Source organism: Anguilla anguilla, chromosome 5 (genome assembly GCF_013347855.1).
Source record: "Anguilla anguilla isolate fAngAng1 chromosome 5, fAngAng1.pri, whole genome shotgun sequence".
Lineage (NCBI taxonomy): Eukaryota > Metazoa > Chordata > Actinopteri > Anguilliformes > Anguillidae > Anguilla > Anguilla anguilla.
The window spans coordinates 43,484,727-43,512,464 of record NC_049205.1 but is presented as its reverse complement, the minus strand read 5'-3'; the positions used below and the strand labels follow the sequence as shown (position 1 = coordinate 43,512,464).

Genomic DNA, 27,738 nt, shown 5'->3' with positions numbered 1-27,738 from the left:
CCCCCACACCTGTATTTCTCAACTAGGCTTTTCTGGTAATTACAGAAAGGCACTGCCTTAGATTTGGTAGACACACTGAGCAAAAGGTACAAAGTTCCTAAGCTTCAGTGGAGCTTGGGCTAATTTCAGGGCTAGGCTATCAGCCAACTATGATCAGGAGTCCACAGTGACAGTATACAATTCCCTTGAGGTTAAGTAGGTCAGGGTTGTTCTGGCTACATGTATATAACAGTCATTATAATACCTTGTTTTTGTTTCAGTCATTGTTTTCTCCAAAAGGAGCCCTGCATTTTAGTAGAAAGAATCTTCAATCATGACCTTGGTTTGCTTTGAAGTGATTTGCTTTGATGTTACAGTCATTCCAGTTCATTCTGTTTGTCCTCGTCTTACTTAGACAAATGGCACTGCAATTCGGTGATATCGCAACATTGACTTGAGCAAAACAGTGACTTGACAGCATCATTTTGACAGTATGTGTAACACATTTTAAACAACTATATTGCTGTCAGTAAGGTGGTTTTCTAAATTGTGAAGCAGGATTTGAAATATATTTGGCTACTTTTTGGGTGTAAGGCTCCAAGTGAAGCCTGCTGATTCCTGCTTGAGGACCCCTGGCCTTGAATGCCTGCTCTTTCTCTGCATATTTTCAAAATGTTGCTTTTACCGGAATTATCTGTGAATTCGTCAGATAATCCTGCTCATCATTCTCTGTCAGCATCTTTGTAACTTTAGCTGGCATTTAAAAGGCTTCTGAATTACCTTGCTGAGTCCACTATGACCTGCGCAGGCCAGTTTTCTCTCTGTATTCTAATTCATTGGAGCCATAATTTGCACAATCCCTGTTTATGGAAGTGAGGCGTGTCTAGAGAATGCTTGTAGTGGACGATAGGAGCTTGTCATTGGTATCCTGGCAGCACATTCCATTTCCAAAACCTTTCCTTTCAAAAGAAAAAAAAAAAAAATATATATATATATATATATATACATATATATATATAGCAGTACAATGCCTTCAGTCTCTCAACACAGGCTTTACAGGCTAACTGTCCTCTGCACAGCACAGTTCAACCCACAGATGTGCTTATAGTCTGTCTTCCCTGCAGCTCTGGGGAAATGTGCCACTTTGATTGTGTCTTCTGTAAATTTGGGCATGACTCAGCACCCTTGGCCATTGCAGCCAGATGATGCGTCACGCAGTGCTGAATGAATAAATAGGCCTGCTGATCTCTTTAGTCTTCTCACTGGGCTAGCATAACAGATGGTCCATCTGAAGTGAGAACTTACAAGTTTCTCAACCAAGTTTTTAGACATTTTCAGTACAATCTCTTATGGTTGCACTGTCCCTATTAATACCGTTCAAATTTTCATGCAAAAACAAAAAAAGCAAGAAAAGGGTAGCAAATAAAAAAGCCCTTATCACTGTGGTCAGTAATCTTGCCTTATGCTAGGTTAACAAAATAATGAGCATCATGTTTTTAAAATGTTACTTTCTGATTCCATTCTGTTTGTTCTTTCACTGCAGTAGTTACTTTATCATTCATTCCAGCAATTCCATCTTAAATGTTAAGATGCAACCCTAGATGGACATTTGTCCATAACTGTTTCTCATGATTGAAAGCAGGTGTTCAATTTGTTTTCTTCTCTGTGATCTTAAAAATATTTTGTCAACATGGTTACCAACAATTTGGTTTATTTCACGCATTAAAGTACTTCAGAATGCTTGTTTGCAGTATCATGGCAGGGCTAATAGTTTCCGTACAGCACCAGATGTACGTAAACTGCTTGACTTTTGTTGAACTACAGATGGAGGATGTAATGACTTTAACAGTCAGTGCGTTTACATGCACAGTTGAAATCAATTTATATTATTAGCTCGATTTGGCCAAAGATGAGATTTAATTGGATTATTGTCGTTGTCCCAATATACATGACTCGGAAAGAATCGATTTATTGACCGGAGGTGTGTCTGACGAAGGCTTCTTATAAATCCTGCTTCCTCCAGTTTTATCGCAACTTTTTTGAATAGTTCGCCATTCCACGTTTTCCTTCCATCCATGTATTTTGGGATATTTAACTCCTTTAGTTGCGATAGCATGAAGTTGGTCTCCTCGTCCGTCAAGAAATGTGTTTTTTTTTCGCCATGATACTAGGGAGGGCAAAACGGAACTTTAGAATGTTGCCAGCAGTGTATGTGCATGAGCTTGACAATGCATTTCTCACAGAAAAGGTTGTTTGTCACCTTTATTTAGTTCATTACAGTGGTGATAGAAGTGACAATAATTAAGTGGTACTGTGCTGTTAGCCTTTATTGATCGCCGTACAAGGTTAATGTGAAGTAGCTAGCACAATCGGACAGCACTAACCCATAAAAATGTACTTTGAATGGTAGGCTACTTGCTCAATCAAACGGTAAATGTGAAAAACATTCGCTTATAGTCAGCGGCACAAAAATTTTCTCTCACACCCTCAATAAATTGCAGAAGTCCCAGTTGAAGATTGAATTAAATCTTTTAAAGTTATATATTTTATGAAACGTTATCACAAAGTAGTTGCTATGTAAATTACGGAACATGTGCAGAACGCCTAGGCCAATTTTTGGCCTATTGAAGCGTATACATGCCGTAGTAAATCAACCCCCAACCACATTATCTAGGTATGTTAGTCCGACTTTGAAAAATTTGAATTAGTACGATTTCAGTCGGACTACAACGTTTACATGATTTTTAAAAGTCCAGTTTTTGCTGGACTAATGAAATAAATCGACTTTTTCAAGCATAAACCCACTGACTGGTTAAGAAGGTCAGTCACTGTTGTCACCTGGCATGCTCTGGTAATTGTATCCTCTTGCTTGAAGCTGTTTTTCTCTATGCCTGACAGGTTTTGGCACTATGGTAAAAGGTGACATTAGATTTTAGCTGTGTAATTTTTTGGCCACATCTTCCTTACTCCATGAAACCATCTTTTGTTCTATCTTTAAATGAGTAGGGTGCTAGAATTAATACTGTAGTTACTATCGTCAAATATTTTACTATCAATACATTTCAATAGGCAGTTGAAATAAGTATGATATCATGCCCAAGGACAAGCCAGACATTCACAGTCTACCAATTGTCATCAATGAGAGATACGACTCTTTGCTCTAACACAATATAGATTGCAGGGAGAAAAATAGTCAGTGGCGCACAAGTAAGTGCAGTGGAGGAGTGCACACACTTCATCTGGGTTTTGGTGGCCTAGCAGTAACTCAGGAGGCACAGCTTATGATTCCATTTTGGGGAGCAAAACAATAAAGGGAACAAACAATTATGGAAGAAAGACATGGCTAAAGATGTATACAAGCCACGCAGACTCATTTTTTAGGACCTGGATTTAGGTTTTTATTTGTTGCAGTTGAGTAACCAAATTATCAATATTACTCCTGTTCGTATATAAATAGTCCAACACAGTAATGTTTGGAAAGCACTGAACAAAGGCACAATGGGTGTTTCAGAGGAGAATGGGGAAAATAAACAGAACAAGAAAAGGAGCAGAGGGTCACATTAGACCTGTTCTGACCATTTTGTATAAGCACTGCCATCTGCTAGAGCTGGACAGAGAGCCAGATTTCAGTCTGTTCGCTTGTTTGGGGGCTGTGTGGAGAACCCCTGGCATCTCATTACTGGTCTTATCCACTGCAGTGACCTTGTTAAAAGTGCATTAGAGACAGACGCAGAGTCACGCCCTTATTAGTTTTCTTATTACATCGATTTTGATATAATAGGAATTATTATGGGCACATGGCGTATCTTGTTTATTGTGTCTCAAATTTACTGGGTTCCCTTGGTTGGAAATAATTATATGAACTCCATGGAAAGAACTCCAGTGTACTAACATCACCTCAGCTCCCGTCCATGTTGGTTCATTTGTAGTTGGAGTCTGGAGAAACAGATTAGGGGTAACACCTAAGGAGATTAATTTGGTTAAGTACACAGCAAGCCCCATTGCTTCCTGTTCTCAGTTTTATGTGAATTGAAAAGGCTGCCTAACAACTGCTGTGAGGATTCCAGAGGTTGACTGTCTTTGAGGGAGAATGAAATTGAATATGTGGAAACCATGGCCAGCCAATTTTTTTTCCCAGTGTAAGTGTGTGCTGGGTCTCTTTGGTCTGAAAGAGATTATGGAAGATTGTAGAAGATTTTGGGGTGTCTGAAAGAGTAGTGGAAGTAGATTAGCCAGGGTTTTTGCTGTGGAAAGTCAGAATGAGAGAAAGAACAGACAATGCTCAGTGGTTTGAAAATATCAGCTCCTGGTTGTTCTGCTGTCACGCTCTGGGATAAACTTAGAGTTGAGATCTCTGATTCATCTTGCATGTCAAGAGAGGGAGTGAGAGATTGAGAGAGAGTTCGAGAAAGAGGGAAAGAGAGAAAGAGAGAGAGAGAGACCTTCACCTAACTTTGTGATGTAGCTGGCCATTTGTAATTATAGTGCTTTGCAGTTGCACTGGCTTGTCCTGCTTTCTCACCTACCACTCAACATTCCTCACTGGTATTATCATAGATTATATAGTTTTCCTTTATGCAGCTGTGTGTCTGGTAGACAGAGGGAACCAATAATTTGAAAACACTGTTTTGTGTTTTTGACACATTACAGAGTGCATACACACATCCAATCTCCAGAAGGAACAAAGTGCTTGATGAAAGGACTATTTCTGGCAGTGGTATCAGTTTACTTAAACTCCACAGAGGACAATTCCAGGCATCAGAGGCACTTTCAAATCGCACCGATTTCTCAAAAATAGCCATCGCCATAATTTATGGCTCCATTTCCATGCTATACACAATTACTTGCCAGTAATCAGGTTTCAGTGAGACATGGATAAGTGTTTCCTGATCAAGTATTTACTCTTTTGTAACTTATGAATGGTTATTGGAGACACTACTCCCAAGGTCAAGCTGGAAAGAAGTTCATTATCTTAGACTTGCTTATCAGAAGCTGCTTTAATGGAGGAAGCGTGAGGCTGATTATTTTTTAATCAGTGAAATCTTTCCCTCTGATTAATGGCTTGCTAAAAAGGTAAGGTCTGCATTTAAAAGAAGGAGGTGCCAGGAAGGCTCCACAATTAAAATGATTTGTCACCCCTTTAATTTCACAGTAAAAGGATTTGTGGAATCAGGTCATTGGCCAAACTTATTCTAAAGATTTTGACTTCGATATAATGCATTGTTTTCTTAGAAGGTTGTATGACGTACAATGCAGTTTTTACGAGATCAGGTTCACTGGTAAAAACAACAGCCAGGGAGACAAAATAGATTTTCAGCGGCATGTTATTTGTCAGATAAAACAGTGCTAAGGACTGTACTTACCTTTGTAATGCTTCCACTTGAGGCAATCTTCCTGCACCTGCAACTCATTGAAAGCCAGCATTGCTATCTGTATAAATATGTATTGTGTGCATGCATATTATCTAATATACCTCAAAAATAACTGGTGACTGACAAATTATGATGATTATCAATGTAATGTAAATCAAGCTTCCATACTGTTAGATATTTTCTGTAAAAAAAAAAACTCCTCTGAATTTGTGGTTTATATGTTTTTCATGAGGCTTAATCATCTCTCTTTCAGAATTTATGTTATTATGTGGATAGAATCATAGTAATATAATTTTAATGAAATCTTTCATTTTCTTTGGCTTTTTTCTATCACATCGCTCACATTTTTCACCAGTGATTGGTGCCACCTTTTACTTCTCTCTTACTCTGTTAAATCCCTCAATGCTGCAAATGCGCTGGACAGATTTTGAGAATCTGGGTGATGATTTCGAAGCTGATGTTGTGGAACCTAATGAATGGCCCATTAGCGTTCCCCATCCACCATTCCGCTGTTATTCATTACAGGTCTGATGTTTATGCAGTATAATTATATACAGTCAGTACATGTCATTCTGAGTGCAGGTAGAGACAGGCCGTGATTTTGGAGCACAGAGAAAGGGAGTGGGTGGAGAGAGAGTGAGAGGGAGGGGATAGTAAAAGACAAGGAGAGAAGGAAGACCAAAAATCCCTTTGTTTACATGTGCCATCATGCTACGGAATTTGAAGCAGTTTCTCTGTGCATACCGCAGAGCTACAGAATGGTAACTGCTTGAATTGATAAGGTCTCCTTGATCAGTATTTTTTGAAGCAAAAAATACTGAACAATTTGGTTGTTTTAAGCACACACATCCTCTAGTCTCATCAGAACACTTCAAACCAGGAACATTTCCATGTGGGTTTTCAATTTATAATAGTTATTTGGATGTATAACCAAGTGTGTGGAAATACTAATGTATCCCCACCTTGAGATGAATGTTGATTGAATACAGGCCTATGAGTTGACAGTGCAAATAGACTCAACAACAACAACAATAATAATAAGTCCCATGTGTACAACTGGAATTTATGTATCAGAAGAGATTTTCATCCCTGGAACAGTGTACAAAATAAAAGTAAGGAGTATACTAGGTACCCTATGCGAGATATGAATGTAAGACTTCTTGATTACCAGATCAGGTCATTAAACCCATCTAGGTGTGTCAATTTGTCTAGTGTATCGAGAGCACCTAGCACTGTGCCAAGATTTGTACTGAACATTTCAAAGGTCTCCATTTCTACTACTGTACATGATCTGGAAAGCTATTCCACGCATTAACAGCTCTATGCTCGAAGAAATAATCTCTGATAGATGAGGAAATGCAGCTCGGCAAGTGTTAGTTTTAATGGGGATAGAAGTGAACATGAATCAAGCTTTATCGCTGCTCTGTTGTAGAAGCCTATTTCCAAAGCAGTGATTTTGGCCAGTCATTTCATTATGTTTCCTGACCTTGGCACCAATGAGGGAAAATACATTTGATTTTAACTGGTTGTCAGTTTCATGAGTGAAATATTAAATTAGCCAATTGTGCTGATTTAATATCATTTGCTTGCCATTTGCTTTGATCATTTGATCATTTGCTTACCAGATGGCGTGGTGTAGGGTTGTGAATCCCTGCAAGCTACATTTAGCATATTATGCAGTTGGATATCCATTGAGGAAATGCAGATTCAACTCATTCAGGCGTACAAAAACAATTTTACTACTGGGACTCAACCTGAAACCTTCTAGTTTCACATACAGAAGCGATTACAGCTTGTTCCCTTCTTGTAAGTAACAAATTGAATGATATCAAAGGGTCACTGCCATTATGAAGGGACTTCATAGATTGCTCTCCAGAGCCATGGCTGTATCAGTCTTGGATATACATCACACCAATTCTTAGGACAAATTACAAATCTTGTCATGTTAAAATCAATGCATAGCTTGTTGTACACCATGGAACATTTTGGTTGTCTACACATGAGAAAGACAAACATAGATAGCAGGTCTGTGTCTCTACTTTCTTTTGTCTGTTGCTGTGATCAGCATGTCCTACTTCATTACACATATGTGTTGATTGTCTACTGACTGGATTTTATAAAAGTCAATAGGATTATATTTCCATTCCCTCAGCTCAGAATAATTGGGTATTTGGTTTTTCAGATGAAGAGCATGGGCCCTGTTCCATTTAATTTTACACATGCTGGGACAAGGTACAACTGAACACCTCACATTGTTAACCTAGGCTGACGATGCCTTCTGATGATCAGTATACACACACAGTGAGTGGCTTCAGGTCTGTGCACGTTTCACTAACTCAAAGTAAAGCATTGATATTTTAAGTTATCTAGAGTACCTGTTTTTCACTGAAGCTGAACCTGTGGAGGCAAGAGGTGAACCTGTCCACCTCTTGCCTCTAGGCAAAATAAAATCTGGTGTTGTTGCAATGATGCCATCCTTTGGGTGGGATGTAAAACCAAGGTAAACATCTAGCAAAATACGCTTTGTTCTTGGCAAAACAAAAAGTGAATACAAGAGTGCAAGCTATTGTTATGAATTGTGTTTAAAAAAACAACTTGCAAGAAATAGGGCAGTCAGTGCACAGAAACCTGGGCTAACAATGAGTACAAGGTCTGACTCAATAAAACATAATTTGTATGCACATTGTTAATTTACTCAGGGTTACTCACGGTGACTGTTTTGCAGTTCATTTTGAAATGCGATAAGAAAAGACCTGGGTTTTAGTATCTTGTTGAAGATTAAAACATATCTGTAGCTGTGCCAAACCAATGCTTTGACCCTGTTGCCCATCTTCCACATTGCAGTGTTTCCTTTTCCAGCCTGTGTTCTTAAGTGTTGAAGGCTCAAAAGATGCTTCTTCCGTGTGACGCATTACTTCATTTCTGGAAGTTACTTGAAAAGAAATCTGTTTGGGTGTTGTTGGCAGGAAGCAGGGCACTGTGCCAGCGGGGGCCTACCGGAGTGTATCATTTGAATCCATTCCAGATTTCACCAGCAAAAGCTCTCAAACTAATTGCACTAACAAAGAAACACAAAGCAAATTAATAAATTAAGCATAACCCTGTGTGCGTTCAGTTGGAGAAAGCAACGTACGTGCAAGCAACTTGTGAACCTTCGTATTAGTATCCTGCAGCTGATGACCCCCTGAAACAGAACAGATTGTTTCACAACACAGACATCTATTATCCCCTGTGATCGCCTTTTTGATAACATTTTAAATTTAGGTCCCACTAATGCATTATTGCAGTACTAGCATTTATTAATGTTTGTGAGATAAACGAATGGCTTAGCTTTGTTATTGGAATAGTTTTACACTGCCTGCCTTAGACACTTTTCAGCCGCTATAAATGACTTGAACGAGTTAGTGTAATGAAGCATTAGATGACTGTTGGAAAATCGATTTGTAAGATGTCAGCAATCTCTACTTCAAAAGAAACACTGCAATAAATGTTAATGGTGTAATCATTTTTTCATGTTTGTCCCATTTTTTATTTCTGAGATATATTGGCTGAGCCATTTAGAAACCCTCATAATGTCTTAATAGGTTACACTTACCCGCTTGTTTGTGCAGTGGGTCAAGGCACTTAATAATCCTAGATATAGGATGTAGAACTGGCACTGTCCTTCACCCCATCAGAACAGGCCCAAGTAAATAGCGGTGGGCCTAGCGGTGTGCAGCAGTCGAATGGTGTGTGTGTGTGTGTGTGTCTGTCTGTCTGTCTGTCTGTGTCTGTTTGTGTATCGTGGAGGTGTATTGTGCTTTTTAGTAAGCGCCTCTCCTCAGTTCTGGTCAATTATGTGTACAGAAACAAAACATGCTACATACAGTACTAGCTAGCTGGTAGCCACTGATTCCATACTGAGACAGGAGAAATTGCTGCTGGCCTGCATGAACCTCTGCACTGGCTCTAAGTGGGTACTAGCTGTTCAGCATCACTAGTCTCACCTCTCAGCCATTGCCCGTAGTCACAGATCAGTGCTTCCCACCTGGCTGTTTTCCTCCTCCCTAGTCTTACACTGCATTGACATCAGTAACAGTTGGAAGAACATACAATCTGGAATAGGCCTGCTGGAGATTACCTGCTATGCTGCAATTTCCCCAATATGCAAAAACCCTCTGAGATTTTAGGAAATTGATTTGCACAATCACCTTGGCAAACAAAGGTGAAGATAAAAGTTAATGTGTGCTGAACTTTCCCAAGAGTCATTGGTTGCAGTAAAAATCTAATGTAAAGCACAATGGAATCATTCATTTGATCAATTTGATTATTCATTTGTGCAGTACTTTTGTAAATCATTGTGATATGTTGTGATAACTTTTTAAAAATTGGGATGAGTGGATTTGAATAAATATTGTAGAAGTAGAACAGTAAACAAATATATTCTGCTATAAGCTGGGGTCCCCACAATGAAGAGAGAATTCTTTCTTGTAGAAATGCTTATGGACATCGTTGAAGTTTCTGTAATATCAGGTCAGCACAAAGGCAGTAGATCATTTTTACCATTGAAATGTGTGCAATAACACCCTTGCACCAGGAGAGAAAGATATATGGCAAAAGAGGGACCAATGACAGTTTTGCAGACTTTGAGAAGTTGTACTCTATAAATTAATTCCAGGCTTGGAGCAAGTTTTGCCTACAAAGTAAACTCGGAATCTATCCCAAAGGCCCCTTAGAGGTTGCGGTGATGGGTTCCTGGAGAGACAGTTAACTCTGGAGCCATTCAGTGACCTGCACTAGGATTTGAGGGCATGTATTTACTCAGTCCATTTCCTCCTGCCTACTATTATCACTTCCTGAGCAGCAGGGCATCCCTGGGGTGACGTTTAACACCTCATGCTTTAAAGCACAGAGCCTGGATTAAAATGCTAAACTTTCCCATCCTGCTGTAAAATAGTTTCAACAGTGAATGATATCAACCGCTGGAGATACACATGATGGTTTTCCTATCACGACAACACACCATCTATAAGAGGAGGGGGAGTGAAACAGACATTGTATGACCAGATGTGATTAATAAGGATGACATGGAGTCTGAACATTTGTGGATAGCGAAAACATAGCCTTTAGCGACTGGAATTTAATTTGATTGTACCGTCAAGCAACAGGGCATTTGAATTTGAAGCAGTGGCCCTTAGATTCATTGGGGCAATTGTCGACTGCTCCCTCTAATTAAAATGTTGTCCTTGTAACCACCGCTCTGCAATAAAAGCTGTTATATAGCCTGACACTGAATGTCTTTTGACAGTACTTTCACGACAAGTCTACTCCTTTCAGAAATTTAGGTGGGCTGTTGGCTGGCAGGCAACCTGGGCATGTGCTTTCTTCTTGTTGCTTTTATTTTCAGATTTTAAAAAAAAGAAAGAAACACCGTCTGGCACTTGTGACAAAAAGACCCTATTAATATTGACTGGCCTTTGAAGTGTTAGCGAGTAGGTGGCACACTGCCAAATGAAAACATTGTCAGGTGCTAATGGCACAGGGACCCTGTTACTGTAGACTGGCATCTGAAGTGTTATTGGTGAGCGGAGGCAGGGCTGTGACATGATGGTAAATGCCACCTCGTGATTGCTTCCTCATCGCTCTCCTCAGATGTGACTCCCCGGATCAGAAAAAGGTGGTTAGCCATGCATGAAAGGAAGGGTTAAAGGTCCTCAGGGCTAAATGCAATTCTGGCTTTTTTATGCCGATTTATCACCGTCCCCCTTGAATTTTCCCCTCTTATTGTTTGAGGATATCAGAAAAATGAGATGAGAAGACATTTATTAGGGTGTTTATCCCCGAGGAAATGTGGCAGGACTGGAATAAGATTTGTCTGGAGAATCTCTTCACATATTCAACCCTTTGCACCCATGGCTTGACTATGACCTGGTTTTCCACAGAACTCTTCAAGTTAAGGCAAGTGTGAAAGGGGTTTTTGAAATTTTATTTCCATAAATATTCTGAGCAAGTGCATAAAGATGTCATCTAGAATGTCTTTGGGAGACATAGTTAGTGAGGGAGTGTGAGTTGGACCAGGTAGTACGACATACTGCCATTAAGGACTGAAATCATTAAGTCATATTGGCACTGAAATGGTGTTTTCATCTTGCTGTCTGAAATGTTTGCTGGTTTAGACACTGATGGAATTATTTTTTTTTCCTTTGGCAAAGACTAATCTGAATGCTTTGTGCTTTCATCCTGGTTGCTTGTTCAGTGAAGCGCACCAAAAAATGAGTTTAACATCTAAAATCTAGATTTCAATGGGCCAAGCCCCCATGAAACTTTTATCGTGATTATTTTTGACAAAAATGTATATATAATTTTGCAAAGGTGGCCTTGAATATATATTGTATAATATACACAATATGCATATACTGTAAATAAACTGCCCCAAGCTGAAGTTACATCAATGAATGTAATGCAAACAATACATTGGGCCTACCATGGCACATAACACTATAACACTTTCTGGCCTGGCCCTTTGGTCAACAACCCTCAGGCTGCCCTGACTGCTGATTAATAAAAAAAAATAACAGTCTAACTATAGTGTTAGTGTGTTTTGTGTCATGTTTGTATGTCACAGCAGGTCTCATCACACATGTGTGTTGCCCCCCTTTTCTTGTTTAAAATGACCAGGTTTGAAACCCTTATTCTGAAATATATTTTAGCAGTTGTCACATAATATTGTACATATGCTATGTGGGTCACTGCTAAGGTATAAAGTATTCAGTGTATACTTGTATGCACTACACAAGATTTCCATAAGAACAATGACAGTATTTGAATATGTGGAAACTATGGTTCTATGTGCAATGCTACAGAACCTCACTTCTCACCTAACTTACACTGATGCTTTCATGATTAAGCTTTTAATAACATTAAGGATAACATTAAGCTTTTATGTGCACATTAAATTGTCGTTAGAGTGGTTTGTTTAATATTTATAACAACTTTATGCCATGCCAAACGTAATGTTTGGCCTGACTGTAAATGTGTACATACTGTATATCTATGAGGTTATATTAATAATATCCCCAAAATGGAAAATAATCTCTCTAAAAATATGTATTTTTTCAGAATATTAAGAATTTGTAAGAACAGTTAACTCTATCTTTTCTCCTTGTTTTTTTTCTGTTTCTCCTTCAGCAGATGATAGGATGCTGCAGCTAACCAGAGTGGGATTGACCCCCACCTGAACGCCGTCCCATCCTCACACCCTCACCTTCCCACAATGCCCTGCCCTTGCCGTGCAAAGCTGAAGCTCTTGGTTGCATCTGTGACTTTTGTTTTGCTTTTGACTTGGCTGTACCTTATTGTTGGGAACTTGGAGAGTGAGTATCACTGTGCCCTGCCGTATGTCATGCTATGTTTACTGCTACACCCCTAAATTTTGTAATGCCTGATCGCAAATGTAGAGTTGTCCCATTGCAATTAGTTGGGCACAAATGAGTAGATATGTCCTCCAAAAAGCATACAGTCAATGGCTGTTTTTTAAACTCTGCAGTTCACCATTTGGCCTGTGCAGAGGATCATGCCATAAGACTGTACAACTACCACAGCTGTCGCTGGCACCCAAACAACCTAAGCTCAAATACGTATTGGGCACAAACACATACCTTTGCAGAATGCATTCAATTCATTTTTGAATTTCTGTTCAAGTAACTATAGAAAACAATTATGCATTAAGGAACCCAGAATTGTCATGTGGTTATCCATTAAAATATGTTCCAAGCTGTCACTGTGAGTTTGTTGGATTAGCAGTTGTACAGTGCTTACAATATGGAGCAAATTGGTTCAATGCAATCTGTGCATCAGACTGTGTGGTAATTAATTAATCAGATCATATAGCAAGAATGAATCATTGGTAATTCAACTTAATGTATTACTTCAATTCCCTACTTAATACCTTCAATCCTACCAAAGCATGTATATGTGTCAAGACTAACCTGTATGATTAATATTGTCTACTGGATGCAGAAAGCTGTTCGTGGAGTTATTTATAAATCCCTGATCTTTTCATGACTACTTTATTGGACACACAGGACAAAGAGATGCTATTTTACATTGTGAAGAGTGAAAGGCAGGATGCACTCTCCTTGGCCCCTACAGCCCAGTTCCAGCCCTTTCTCCATCATGTTTCAAAGTTCCTGCACTGGATATTACTCATCATGTCCTGAGCTTAGTGTTGAAGCCCTTTGATTGAAGTCCAGCTCCCATGTCCAAATCAAAGCCATTTGTCTTGAGGATACTATAGTTTTATTTCTGAAGAACGGTTCAAGACTAGCAATATGAGTGAGATGTACCATCCTCTGTGTCCTAACCTCTTTCTACTTAGGGGCAGAGAACATTTTTCCAGATTCCCGTTTGCTCTAGGGGCCAAAAGGGAACTGCTTACTAGCAAAGAGTAAATATAAAAAGAGTGTTAGGTCCTAAACTGAAAACTTAAATTGACAAAGTATCTACAGAAATCTAAGATGAAAATTCCGGCAAAGTACAGACTGACTAACCTCTGCCTGGCTAATAATAATGGCAGACACAAAAATGACTGTCATTATGGTGTTGTGCCAGTGAACCAGAATTTTAACTGGAATGCATGCAAGACATTTTCAGAGAGGTCCTTGCTTGACTCCAGTTTGTTCAGTGTCCACTGAGAGTAAAAATAGAGTGTAGGATGTTGTAATTCTCAAAGCAAGAAATTACAGATCACAAAAAGAGTGGAGAGATTTTAAGTGCTACTTTGCTTCAAAGAAATGTAATTATGTAAAATTTCAAAATAGCAAATGGCTACTTTTTAGAATGCCAGCTACATTAGTAAAGCAAGGAAGCAAAATGCTACATGTGAAAAAAAGTTAATTTCTGAGGAAATATTTTTCCATTTGTTCTCAATCACAGGTCAGTTCTCCTGCACCTTTAAAAAAAATGTGATAAAAACTCATTGACACATTTGTGTCTTTTCATAGACTGTCAAAGCATGATGTGCTGAAATCTCTAAAGAGATACTTTGGTGACTAATACCATAAGGGAAACAAGTACTTAATTCTGCTCATAGAAAGCATAAACTAGAAGCCAAATTTTAAAATAAAAGTCGCCAAAATATAATAGTGTTGTGCGTCCCCTCCAGATGGGCGATCCCTGCTGCTTTCCCCCTGCCTAGTCGATCAATCTGAGCCACGCTATTTGGATCGGTATGTGCTGGAGTCACGGGTGCGAGAGATGGAGGAGGAAAATCTGCAGTTGCGGCAGCAGCTCAGCCAATCGCCAGGAGCGGCGGCGCCAGCCCAGGAGGGGAACTACGGCAACCAGCAGTGGGCGGCATCAGCGGATACCGGGCCTGAGGACGGAGAAAACACAGCAGAGGAGGGGTCCAACCATACCGAGTGCGTTCGGCAGCCAGTGGTGGAGAGATGTGAGGTGAGCACTGCTGACAGATTCGCCCACCTGTCCTGTAAATCTTCTGTTTCTGGATTCAATCACTTGTCTTTGACCTGCTTGACAATTTGACAATTACATTGTGCAATAAATGCAGGTGTTATATTTTTCTTTACAGTACAGGTTGCCAAGTTGAATTACTAGAATTATCTTGCCAAGCTGTGTCTGTAAAGAGTCCGGCCAAGTACAGACTGACTAACCTCTGCCTGGATAATGAAAATGGCAGAGACTGAAATGTCATTATGATGTTGTGCCAGTGAGCCAGAATTTTAACTGGAATGCACACTGCAGGCAATCATACTTATGTAATTTTTATAATATAGTGTTTGTGAAGAAAAAATAACACTTGAATTTATTGGGCAATGTAATTGTCAAATTGTCAGGCAGGGAAAATACTGATTGAATTACGACCTTCTAAAATCTATATATTGATATTGTATATTCTAATATGTTCTCACACCTGGATTTGAGAAGGATACGGAGTTTATATGGCAACTCATAGCCCAATCTGTGTGGGATTCTAGCTATAATGGATGACAATTGCAATATGGTGACCCTGACATTTTCCTCTCTTTTTCCCTGCCCAGCTCATTCACGTGGCATGTGTATGTGCTGGTCACAATGCCAGTCGAGATGTGGTCACTCTGGTCAAGTCCATTCTGTTCCACAGGTGAGCATGCACGCCAGCCCTGATGAACACATTGACAGGAATACCAACGTCTTACACCTCAAAGTGCAGAGTTACATTTCTCTGGTGCATGCATTTCAAAGACTCCTAACAGTCAGTGTTACCAAAGAAATAGTCCATAATGCAATAAGCAGTCACAGACTAATTGTTCCTCCCATTTCCTCCCAGGAGAAACCCCCTCCACTTCCACTTCATCACAGATGCTGTGGCCAATCAGATCCTCAGCTCCCTTTTCCAGTCTTGGATGGTACCATCAGTGCAGGTCAGCTTCTACGACGCGGACGAGTTGAAGGTAATAACCCCTTCTTCATTAACGCCTTGTTAAATTAGGTGTGGACCAACAGGATTTGTCCTCATGATCCACTATCTCCCCTTATCAGAGTTGACTCCTTACAATTAGTTGCAGTAGAACCTTTTTGAAAAGCACTCACCTGCTGTGACCCCCAGCTTAAGAGATGAAAGAGAGAGACTTTTTTCTCAATATATTGTAATGCTTATTATGGGCATTTGCCGCATGCCATGAAACAAATGTTATGAAATAGCATTAGTGGAGGTTTTTTCTGCAAAGATGGAATTCCTGATTAAAGCTCTAGTTATTGTTTGTTTGAAGAGAATGCAACATGGCTTTGTGCCCAGGAATAAATTTGAAGCTTTACAAAGGCCATTCTTTGTTCCGAAATGTTTAATCTTGTAAAGTTAAACTCTGCATGTGTACAGCCAAGTTCTGATGATGGCCTCTCTTCGATTTCAGTCAGAGGTAGCCTGGATCCCCAATAAGCACTACTCTGGGATATATGGCTTAATGAAGCTGACTCTGACCAAAGCACTCCCCTCCGACCTCACCAAGGTCATCGTCCTGGATACAGACATCACCTTCGCCACAGATATTGCTGAACTGTGGGCAATTTTCAGGAAGTTCACAGGTGCGATTGGATTGTCTAACTGCTGCACACCCATCCATAGGGTGTGAAGTACTCATTGCTCTGTTTTTGTTCTTTATACAATATCACAGCAATGGCTGCTGCCATACTGAACTCCCAAATGTGGAAGACTTACTGTTGGAGACTTTAGTTTTGTTCAAAATATTTAATTTATATTCTGTTTATTTTTGATTTGTACTTTTAAAATGATTTATCCTGTATTTATCTGTATACATTTATTCTTTATCATAAATTATTTTGCTTATGCATTTTATTAAAATAGTATCTCTGACTTTTGGGCTGCAATGACTTTGTATGACAGATGATGTACAGACTAAGTGCCACGGTCCTCATTCTCAGAAAATTTTCTGGTTCCAGAAAAGCAGGTTATTGGGCTGGTGGAGAACCAGAGTGACTGGTACTTGGGGAACCTCTGGAAGAACCACAAACCTTGGCCAGCATTAGGAAGAGGATTCAACACAGGTCTGTGCTTTAGTCCATCCAAATACAGTATTACTGGAACAGACTGATATTTGTGCTGACAATTTGACTATGCAGTGGGCTGGGATTTGTGTGCTAGCAGATGCAATTGCACTGTGTAGTTCTGCTTATTTCTTATGGATAATTTCCTGGTTCTGTCACAGGCGTTATCCTTCTCCTCCTGGAGAGATTGCGTAGGATTGGCTGGGAACAGATGTGGAGGTTGACTGCGGAGAGGGAGCTCATGAGTATGCTCTCCACCTCATTGGCCGACCAGGTCAGTTACCCTACTGTAGCAATGTGAGGTACTGTAGGTTGTACACGGAGCTCATTAATAAACTGACTTTTTCAGATGGTATGTTGTATGGAACATTTAACCAATTTGGACTTTAACATCCATTATGCCAAAATATTGAGAGCATTTTGGGATTTTTTTGATCATGGCCATCCTTTTAGTCCTGCCTAATCACAATTGAGATTCTGTAAGCAAAATATAAATAGTATGGAATGTGTGCTTTGTCTAATGGTTGACTTGTTAATTGTTTGCAGGATATTTTTAATGCATTCATCAAACAGAACCCTGTCCTGGTTCATCAACTTCCCTGCTTCTGGAATGTTCAGCTGTCTGACCACACCCGCTCAGAGCAGTGCTACACGGAGGTGTCAGATCTCAAGGTAGGTCCAGGGTCCAATCAGACTACATTGTGCAATAGTTATTTGGATATTGGACTCATACCCGGCTGATTTATTCACCCTCTTCAAGTCAAGACTGAAGATACCATAGTCTAGTGTATTGATTGCGCATATTTCTGCACTGGTCTAACCCCAGAGAGAATAGAGAGGTATGGTAACCAGATGTCAAGAATATTTAGGAGCTGCCACTTCTTTGTGGAATACATAATCTACCTCCTGGTCGCTAAATTTAGGTTTTGGTCCCGAAAGCTTAACATTGATATGAACGTGGAACACGGAGTCAAAGTACAATGTACAAAGTCATGTTTACAATGTGATGTCAGGTCATCCACTGGAATTCCCCTAAGAAGCTTCGGGTGAAGAACAAGCACGTGGAGTTTTTCCGGAACCTCTACTTGACCTTCCTGGAGTATGATGGCAACCTGCTTCGCAGAGAGCTCTTTGGCTGTCCCAGCCAGCCCAGCTCTGAGAGCGTCCGGGTGAGCACCGGAAACCGAAAGTAGCAAATTTATGCATTATCAAGCATCCCATTGTCAGCAATGCACAAGGCAAGCATTGAGAGTAATTCATGAAAACCTGGAAATGCTATTATAATTTGGGGTTTACCACTATTGAATAAGATATATTTTAAGAATGTTTTACTTTCAAACATGTCAACATTTGTATGTTAGAGGTTCTACTGTATTTATGAAGCGGTTGTAATGACTACAATAAATTAAATTTAGCATACAGCTGCTTAATTATAATCCAATTCTAAAGGAGGTTTAAATGTGTCCCTGTTAACCTTCTGGTCCCCATTTTGAATCCTCCTCAATCATCATATCGTAATTGCATTCATTACCAGCTTGAAGTGCTTCTTTGGGAACCACTGAATATATTTGCATTTTTTAAATATATTTAAGCTTATTCATATTTAGATATTTTCAAATAATATTGTTTTCTGGAATCAATATTTGAATACCAGCATTAGTTTGGCATATTTATTTGAATACTACAACTATTTGGAAAGTTTATATTCACAAATAAAATTCAAAATGCAATTATTTTTGAGGTTTAGTAGGGTATGAGGTTTCAGTTCAATTTAACACTTTAAAATGGAAATTAAAAAAACTGCACTCACTGATTTTACAGAAATTAGACAAAATATATGCCTACTTAGTAGCAAATTTCACTAAGAAATGAATGCATATGATCAAATTAACAAAATAGGCCAATATGCATCTCAGCTTCAGAAGATTCGAGCCAGCCATTTCTAACCATCCCCCTTTCTCTGCTTCCCTCCCTCTGTCTGTCTCTGTCTCTGGCCCCAGCTACAGGGTGCCCTTGAAGAGCTGGATGAGGATGACCAGTGCTATGATTTCCGCCGCGAGCGGATTACCGTACACCGGATGCACCTCTATTTCCTGCAGTATGAGTACACGCCCACGGAGGATGACAACGATGTCACCCTGGTTGCTCAGCTCTCAATGGACAGGTCATGCATTAAAGCTTCCCCCGTTACTCCAAATATTCACCACAAAATGGAGAAAACTCTAGCTTCCAGAATTTATTTTGATAATTAATTAAGCTACTTTTGTAGCCAATTAAGGGTCTGATTTTTGCATGGATTTAAAGAGTTCAGACTAGTGCTTAAGGATTTCCAGAGGCAGAAATCTGCAGGTCTCATTAAGAAAAGGGCATGGCTCATCAGTCCGTGATCCTGGCCAGTAATTAGATTGGTTCCACACGTTAAGCCCCCTGGTCCTTCTTACTTGGGGTTGGAGGGTTGCTCAAAAAAGAAACTTTAATCAGAATTGTACTGATGTTGCATCAAATTCTCTTGGGAAATCACACAAAATACATGGTTTGGATCCCCACCAATAACAAATAGCACAGATTTGTTTTAAGAATTTGAATAGAATCAAATTCAGTAATTGTTGGCTAGAATTTGACCTCTTTTTTTTGTTGAGTAATGCTTACAATGAAAAAGCTAAATGAGTTTTGTGATGACAAAAGTCTTTAATCTACACAGTAATGATAATTTAAAAAGGTAGCCCAGTAAACAGCACACATAATCAAAGGAATGTTTGCAGCTGCCGGTGGAGTTCTGTATTAGCTTTGTGCCTTAATAATCAGGACTTCCGAATTTTATGACTGGCTGGCTTTCAAAGAACTCTCAGCTGATGTATGTTCTGAGGCGCAGTGATCACAGAGCTCTTTGGTGTCCAGTGCTTTTTGTTGTTGTTGTGTAATTCCGTTCCATGAGCAAAATATCCTCTTGTCAGCACTAATTCTGGCCTTGGCAACCTTTAGTCTACAGGAAGTTGAATGTGCTCTTTGTTAAAAGGGTTATTTTTATTGACTTGGATTTGTGTGTTGCAGAACTCAATATGCACATGAGCTTGCAAAAATGGAAACATCATCTCTACAGTCATGCCAATCAATGGTTTCCTGTGTATGGGACCTAGATATAACAAAGAGAGCTCTCTTACCAGAAATGTGCCATTCTGGATTTAAAAGTCTTCCTGCTTGGACCACAGAAGTTACCTATGTTCTTGCAATGCTTCCACATCAGACTGTTTTGACTGATGTAAAAGGTTCTTTGGCTAGGGTCTTATGGATATTTGCTAGCCACAGAGGGATCGTTCATAGATGCCTTCTTTCTTTTTCCAGACTGCAGATGTTGGAGGCAATCTGCAACCACTGGGAAGGCCCCATCAGCCTAGCTCTCTACATGTCGGATGCTGAGGCCCAGCAGTTCTTGCGGTACGCCCAGGCCTCAGAGGTCCTCAAGAACCGCAAGAACGTGGGCTACCACATTGTCTACAAGGAGGGGCAGTTCTACCCCGTCAACCTGTTGCGAAACGTAGCCCTCCGCAACGCTAAGACACCTTACGTGTTCCTGACTGATGTAGACTTTCTACCCATGTACGGCCTCTACGATTACCTCAGGTGAGCAACTTTTGAATGTGTCAACATTGGCTTTTCTCAGGACAACTATGCCGTTGGTTAGCTCATCCCTTCTTAATTTAGTTATACAGAAGGATATTATGCCCTTATTAGGGCATCCTATCACTCCCCAGTCCTATAAATAATCTCTCCACCCTTTGATTGCCTTGGTTCCAGGAGGAGGTGTTTTAATGACTCTCTGCTGTATAATTCTGAATTTTAGGTCAATTAAGGAAGTTGTTAATTCAATTTCTTGAACGGAATAGCTGTCAATGTTCTCATCCTCAGGTCCTATGGGAGGCAACAAAATGTTTTTTTAAGGGGAAACGGCATTGCCTTCTCCTCTAAAATGCATTTCATTAAGAATAAACGTTTCACTAAACATGAAGGTGTCATAAAGGAATTGGGCCAACAACAGGCTGAATGTTTCTCAGAGCACAGTAAACACTTTGGACTTTTAAAGGAGCATACGATGCTTAGCCCTGTCTCGAGCCAAGTTTATTATCCATCTTACTAAAGCACTCTTATGACAGGCCAAAGCATGTATCAGCAGTATTAAAACCAAAGAGGATACTATATTAATGTAGCCACATGCAATTAATCACATATTTAAGGCATTTATGCTCATTTATACAGATCCAACGTGAATCTAGATAAGACTGCATGCATCAATTTCTTAATGGTATCAAGGTCCCATCAAACATATCTGATTGGAAGAACTGACAAGGATGGGAATCTTCATCCCAGCACATTAAAGAAACTGAATTTCTCCCAGAATTTGGCAATATTGTTAAAATACAGGCCTGTAGGCTACACTAAGTTGCCATGAAACGTGATGTAAAATCACGGAAACATGAAAAACGGTGGAAATCACACAACTGCCAAATAAAAGGCAAAAATCACAGAATCTCTGACACCCGCAACTTCAGTGACAAACAACCAACCATAATAATATAATGTGGCTAACACCATTCAGGAAACTTATGTTTTATTTTTTGACGCTGCCAATGCTTTTGGTCACCCTGAATGGTGGTGCCATTGCATAATAATGGGTTTGGGTCTAAATGCATTTCTATGATCATAATGTTGTACTGAACTCCTACTTCTACAGTGCTACCTGGTGCCTGTCAGTCTCCAGCATTTTATTTATTTATCGCCAACTTCCCCACATGTTTGCATTATCTGTGGAGCTGCTGGCTTAGGTCATTAAGCAGAGTAAAACCATAAAACCATTTCCCTAATTTTGATAAAAGGTTTTGATCATCATATTTCATTGTATGCTGATAAGGTTTTGCTTTTACTGTCCCCCATATTCTGCAACTGTTTAATGATTTTTGTGGTTATGAAACTAATTGGACTAAACAGCCCTTACTGATGCTTCCAAAATGTTCCCTCTTACATTTCTGTTAGTGAGAGGTTCATCCTGCTCCGTTGAAAATTTATCAGGGTCATTTCAGTGACCTTCTACAGTGGTTTTTATTGTATTTATCTTCAAAGATGGAGAAATCTGCAGGTCTCAGTTTAGGTCAGAGTCTCCACAATAAAAATGAACATGTTACCAAGGTTACCAAGGTTGAATTTAACATTTTTTTGTGTTTCCCATTTCTCATCCACCAAAGCATTTCGATGAAGCTCATTCTATTCTCACATTCATTATGCGGGCCATGTGGAAGCGGCCTTGGCTCTTTTTAAGCCAAAACTTTTTGGATCAGACTGAATCATTGACTGCCTTGGTACTGTCATGAATTACTTTAAGCACTTTGTATTACCTTTCATGGTTGCTTAAGCTATTGCTAGCCTAATTATTTAACAATTCATTTCATGTTATAGTTGATTACAATACATTCCATTTAAAAGTCACATATTCAGCGTGGCCTTATTGTACCTTTAGCTTTTTATTGAGATACACCGAGCACTTACAAGATTTATGCACATTAGTTTCCCATTGTATTCAGTGGGCATGAAGACTGAGTCACATCTTATCTTTTTATGGTTTGTATTAATGCTTTGTTTTACCTCAGAGACTATACATTGCAGAGACTTAATTATCATCATGAAAATGTCAACCCTTCTGCTGTATTCATTTGCATTCCAGGGAGCAAGAACAAATCACTTCAATTCATTTATTAACATTCAGATAATAGATAATTATATTATCATTAACATAGGATCTGTGCAAAATTTACAAAACCCAATCTCAATATTTTATTCCAATACTGTGGAATGCACAAATGATGGTGGTTAAAATTTATAATGGAAATTTGCACTTATTGTGGTCTCTTCCTTAGAAAAACCATGATCCAGCTGGACATGGCTCACACTAGGAAGGCTCTGGTGGTGCCGGCCTTTGAGACCCTGCGTTATCGCCTCTCCTTCCCCAAATCCAAAGCTGAACTACTCTCCATGCTGGACATGGGGACCCTCTACACCTTCAGGTCAGTGTGCACTACTTTCACTAGTTTGCACCCTATTTGTAGCTTGCAAAGTACAATGCAACAAAGTACAGTGTTGCTTAATTCATCCATCCATTGTATCGTTTTATTTTTAGCTAGGTGAAAGATTGTAAAAGCACATTCACAATTTACAGCACAAATTTCAAAATACACTATGTGATATCATTTTATACATATGCATTATTCAAATTTAGCATTAAGTATTTTGTTTTATCCCACATTTGCAGTGTCTAGCACTCTCTGGAGACACCCAGTCCAGCGTATTTGCTGGTCTCTCACGCTTAATCTGTTTTGTTTGTTGTTTGATTGCCCTTTAAACATTCACCTCTACAGAAATTCATCATTTATTTAATGATTTTACTATATTTGACTTTTTGGACATTATGTTTGTAATAGTATTTTAAGGAGGAAAAGGATTAAGGAAGGAATACATGTTACTGATACAGATAACTGTAATTTCTTTCAGTTGGACAATTTTTGTGAGCACTTGTTTGAGAAATGTGTAGCAAGGCATTGGCAGGGATGATGCATTCAAATATTGAAAGAAGAAATTATGGTTTATGATGAACTTAAATAGGCTACAGGAATAATATATGGTAGTTGTAATATAAAGTGATTGACTAATCAGCATGTTTATGAACCAGCATGTTTTTGATTTATTTGCATTAGAACTTGGTAAAACTCGGTATATTACTGGTGTGCTGAGCTAGTGTAACCTTTTTAGCTGGATTGAGCATTTTCATTCCAACAAAGGGAACTTCATCCAAGATAAAAATGCACATATTTTTTACCAGATGAATAGTTTGTGCAATTTCTTTCATTGCCAAATGAAAAATAACACTCTTTTGTGTTTGTTAAATCTATTTAAAATAGTTGCATCCATTTTCTCCGTAAGAGGGTAAATTTAGAACTAGGAAACAAGTAATTACTTGTGTAGTATGCGTTTTTGTAGTTGTATCCCTAACGAATGCTTGTTTTTTGCAACTTGTTTTTTATTTTGAGTACTCGGGTCTCCATTATTAAAATATGCCCAATTAAATTATGTACCATGCAAGGCTGTTACAATAAAGGAAATGTGGATCATAAGCAGATCTGGGTCAAATACGTATTTGTTTTGGATTCAAATACTTTTCTGTGCTCTGTTGATCTAGCCTGGTGTAATTGAGCCTGACAATATGACCAGAAGGTTGGGTTTGCACTTTTTGAGAGTATTTAATTAGTTCAAATACACCAGAGAAGACCAGTAAAGTGCAGAAAAGTATTTGAATCCAAAACAAATATGTATTTGACTCAGGTCTGGTCATTCAAGTCAGTCACATCATCACACATTCAGAACTGACATACAGACTGTCTTCTATTTGATTTGCCAGGTACCATGTCTGGACCAAAGGACATGCGCCGACCAACTACGCCAAGTGGAGGACGGCCACCACGCCATACAAGGTGGAGTGGGAGTCTGACTTTGAGCCCTATGTGGTGGTGAGAAGGGACTGTCCTGAATATGACCAGAGGTTTGTGGGTTTTGGCTGGAACAAAGTGTCCCACATCATGGAGCTCGATGCACAGGTAAACAGGAGGGCTTTATTGAAGGCTTCAGTCTTGTTTTTCTCATTCGTTTTCAGGCAAGGTGGTTGAACTGTTCAGTTTGTGTTGTCTGTTATTGTAAAATGTTATTGTAAAATGTAACAAAAAATATCAGTCTGGTCAGACATGGGTCGAATACATATTTGTTTTGGATTCAAATACTTTTCTGCGCCCTATTGATCGTGCCTGGTGTAATTGAGCCTGCCAATATGACCAGAAGGTGGGGTTTGCACTTTTTGAGAGTATTTCATTGGTTCCAATACACCAGATGCGATCAGTAAAGTGTAGAAAAGTGTTTGAATCCAAAATAAATATGTATTTTGCCCAGGTCTGAGTCTGGTAAAAAAAAAATGTTGGCGGGAGTTTGAATCAACACTTTGGAGAAAACAAACTATCTTTTCTGCCTTCCCTTCCTCCCAGGAGTATGACCTGATGGTCCTGCCCAATGCCTTTATGGTGCACATGCCCCACGCACCCAGCTTCGACATCTCCAAGTTCCGATCCAGCTCCAGTTACAGATACTGTCTGACCACGCTGAAAGAGGAGTTCCACCAGGACCTGTCTCGAAAGTACGGCGCCGCGGCCCTCAAATACCTCACTGCGGAGAGGAACATGTGAACCAGGGCGTGGCCAGTTTCCGTGCCATCTCGCGGGGAGAAAACAGTGTTTCTGAGCTGCTGTTCGATGGCAGGTTTGAGGATGGAGCTTTACTGCCCTGAAGAACTATTGGATGTGTACTCACTGAATTCTCCCCCTTTCTCTTTGCTGTTTCCCATATCACAAGCCACTCGCTGGAATAAACCAACATCAAGTAATGTGAGGAAGATTGCTGAGATTTGTGACCAAACTGTCCACATATTAGATTTTATTTAACAACAAAAATTGTTGGATTTATTTTATTTTTTTGCTGTTGCAATTTTGCTTTAATGACTGAGGATTGATCTCTTTTTTGACAATCGTGAGCTTTTTTCCATCATAAAAAAGTGAATTCACCCATTTTGATGACTACTACAACAGTCGCTGGCTTGAAATATGCAGGTAAACAGCCCTTTCTCACACCCCTGTGTGAAAATTCTGGAGGACAGTTGAATGCGTTAAACTAATTCGCAGACTTTTCAGTGGAACAGTCAGTGGAACTGGATAAAATGTAGGCTGATTTTCTTGATATTTAAAATATTTAAAACATTTTCTTTTATGATGTAAATGATTAATGAAAAGAAAAAAACATTTTTGATTATGCTGTTGCATACAAATTGCATTATTTTTTATTTTTATTATATTTTTGCCCCTCAGAGGAATTAAATTTTATTGGTCATATTTAATAGAGTGAGTGTTTGTGAGGAATGATGAATGCTTTTTGGCACATTCTACCTTTCGGTCTGAATTAGCATGTGGAGCAACTTGGACCCATCATTCCACTGGTGCAGTCACCAAGGGCAATTTCATCTCTGTTTTACTGAAAAATCAGACTCCCTGATTTTCATGAAATATATTCTGTTTGTCTCTCTTCTTCAGTATACATGCATTATGGCCTAAAAAGATACTCTGTGCCAAGTTACAATATGATGTTCTGTATGTGCCATCAGTGTGATCTCCACTTGCCCCTTATCATTCTCAGTGTTGGCCACAGCACTGCCTTGGAACAACTTAGCCACCTACCATCTAGAGGAGATTAAACAGAGGTGCAGGAAGGAAATAAAAGAGAGTATCCATAGTAACTTTACTTTTATGAGGTCAGATTAATGGAATGAAAAACATTACCCTTCTGCCCTGTTTAATCGTAATGACCTCGGTAAAATTATGACATACCATTCACTTTAGCACCTCCTTAGTCTTCTTCCCCACCGAAACCCTCTCCTCCCACCCTGCCTGTGCGGTAAATGCTAGTGCCTTTGCTGTATTGTGAAACTGGGTAATGATTGTACCACTATACATTACTGACAGAGCCTGTGATATGACAGACTCTCTATTTATTATTGTCAACTTAAATCAATCATATTTTTATATATTGGGGAAAAAATGCTTTAAATAAATATGCCCATTTTGTAAAAATTTCTGTGTTTTTGCTTTATATTCCTTTTGTAGGAACAAAAATCCAGTATGGAAATGTGGTGATGATGCACCTGCTACTGCCATTCCATTTATGCACAGAACACAGAAAGACACAGAACTTCCTCCTTCTTATCCACTTTGTCAGAGGAAAAGTATTAAAACCGCAGTATAGTATATATTAGAAAAATAAATGAGTAAATAAGAAAAAATGGCAGACATTATTTATTTTATCTTGCTTATGAAACATGTACCTTTAATGCAGTGTTTTGCAGGTTTTAAAAAATATTGCTGGGAAGCCTCTTGAAAGTATTTTAATCACTGGAATTGCTGTTTCAAACTTTCTGCCTGTCTGACCATAACTTTTAAAATACCTCTCCCTCTTGGTTTACCCATTAGATTAATGAATAGAAGAGTCATTGCTAGGTTATTCTTTATTTTAGGTTTCATAAGTACCCTTCATTACCTTTAAAGATGAAAATGGGAGGGCATTTATTTCAGTGTGTGTGTGTGTGTTTGTGTTTGTGTGTGTGTGTGTGTGACACACACACACACACACACCACAGTCATTGTCATTGCAGTGGAGGAGGGTACTTAATTAACAACTGCAGTAGGCAGGCTCCCTCTTGGAAGAAACACATGCTAATTGCAAACCCTCCCTCCCTGAGTAATGTTATGACCAGTTCTCCATCAGACCATCAAACTCCCTGCCACATGTTGCACTACCACAGTCTGCACTTTATTTCAGACCATGTGATGGATCCAACAAACACTTTGTGCTTTAGCCGAACACACCATCCTGGAGGCTCAGTGAACTCAATTTTATGCACAACTAAAGGCTAACCGTTCCAAATATACCTAAAAGCATCATACATATTTATTGGAATGTTGCTTACTCTTTGGATTTAAAGACCTCCATTCTCCACTTGGATGTCTGCTGGAGTGAATTGCTCACACAAAGCAGATGTTTTCCTCACGCCTAAGAGTCCTGTACCACTCTGTATCACAAGGGCTTGTGGTAGCTGCCCTTCTTTAAAAAAATAAAAAATCACTGAATTGTTCTCAGAAATGATGAGCCATTTAAAATAAATTGCATTCATAGCAACAAGAAAATAGAATTTCCGATTATCAACATATTGCGT

General features: G+C 39.2%; 1 protein-coding gene across 10 annotated transcripts in view; it reads left to right on the top strand.

Annotated features, from left to right (window-relative positions):
• Positions 1-26,599, top strand: part of large2 (LARGE xylosyl- and glucuronyltransferase 2) — a 161,441-nt gene extending 134,842 nt beyond the window's left edge. For 7 of the 10 annotated variants that reach the window (XM_035419450.1, XM_035419447.1, XM_035419448.1 and 4 more), the window contains 14 exons: positions 12,519-12,703; positions 14,494-14,783; positions 15,389-15,471; positions 15,658-15,781; positions 16,241-16,412; positions 16,788-16,892; positions 17,054-17,166; positions 17,439-17,564; positions 17,906-18,061; positions 18,893-19,056; positions 20,235-20,513; positions 22,799-22,945; positions 24,334-24,529; positions 24,968-26,599. In XM_035419450.1, the coding sequence (XP_035275341.1) occupies positions 12,604-12,703; positions 14,494-14,783; positions 15,389-15,471; positions 15,658-15,781; positions 16,241-16,412; positions 16,788-16,892; positions 17,054-17,166; positions 17,439-17,564; positions 17,906-18,061; positions 18,893-19,056; positions 20,235-20,513; positions 22,799-22,945; positions 24,334-24,529; positions 24,968-25,165 (2,253 nt within the window). In that variant the 5' untranslated portion in view covers positions 12,519-12,603 and the 3' untranslated portion in view covers positions 25,166-26,599. The remainder of the gene's footprint in view (positions 1-12,518; positions 12,704-14,493; positions 14,784-15,388; positions 15,472-15,657; positions 15,782-16,240; positions 16,413-16,787; positions 16,893-17,053; positions 17,167-17,438; positions 17,565-17,905; positions 18,062-18,892; positions 19,057-20,234; positions 20,514-22,798; positions 22,946-24,333; positions 24,530-24,967) is intronic. The other 3 variants (XM_035419449.1, XM_035419454.1, XM_035419456.1) reach the window with 1 other exon arrangement.
• The last annotated feature ends 1,139 nt before the right edge of the window (positions 26,600-27,738 follow it).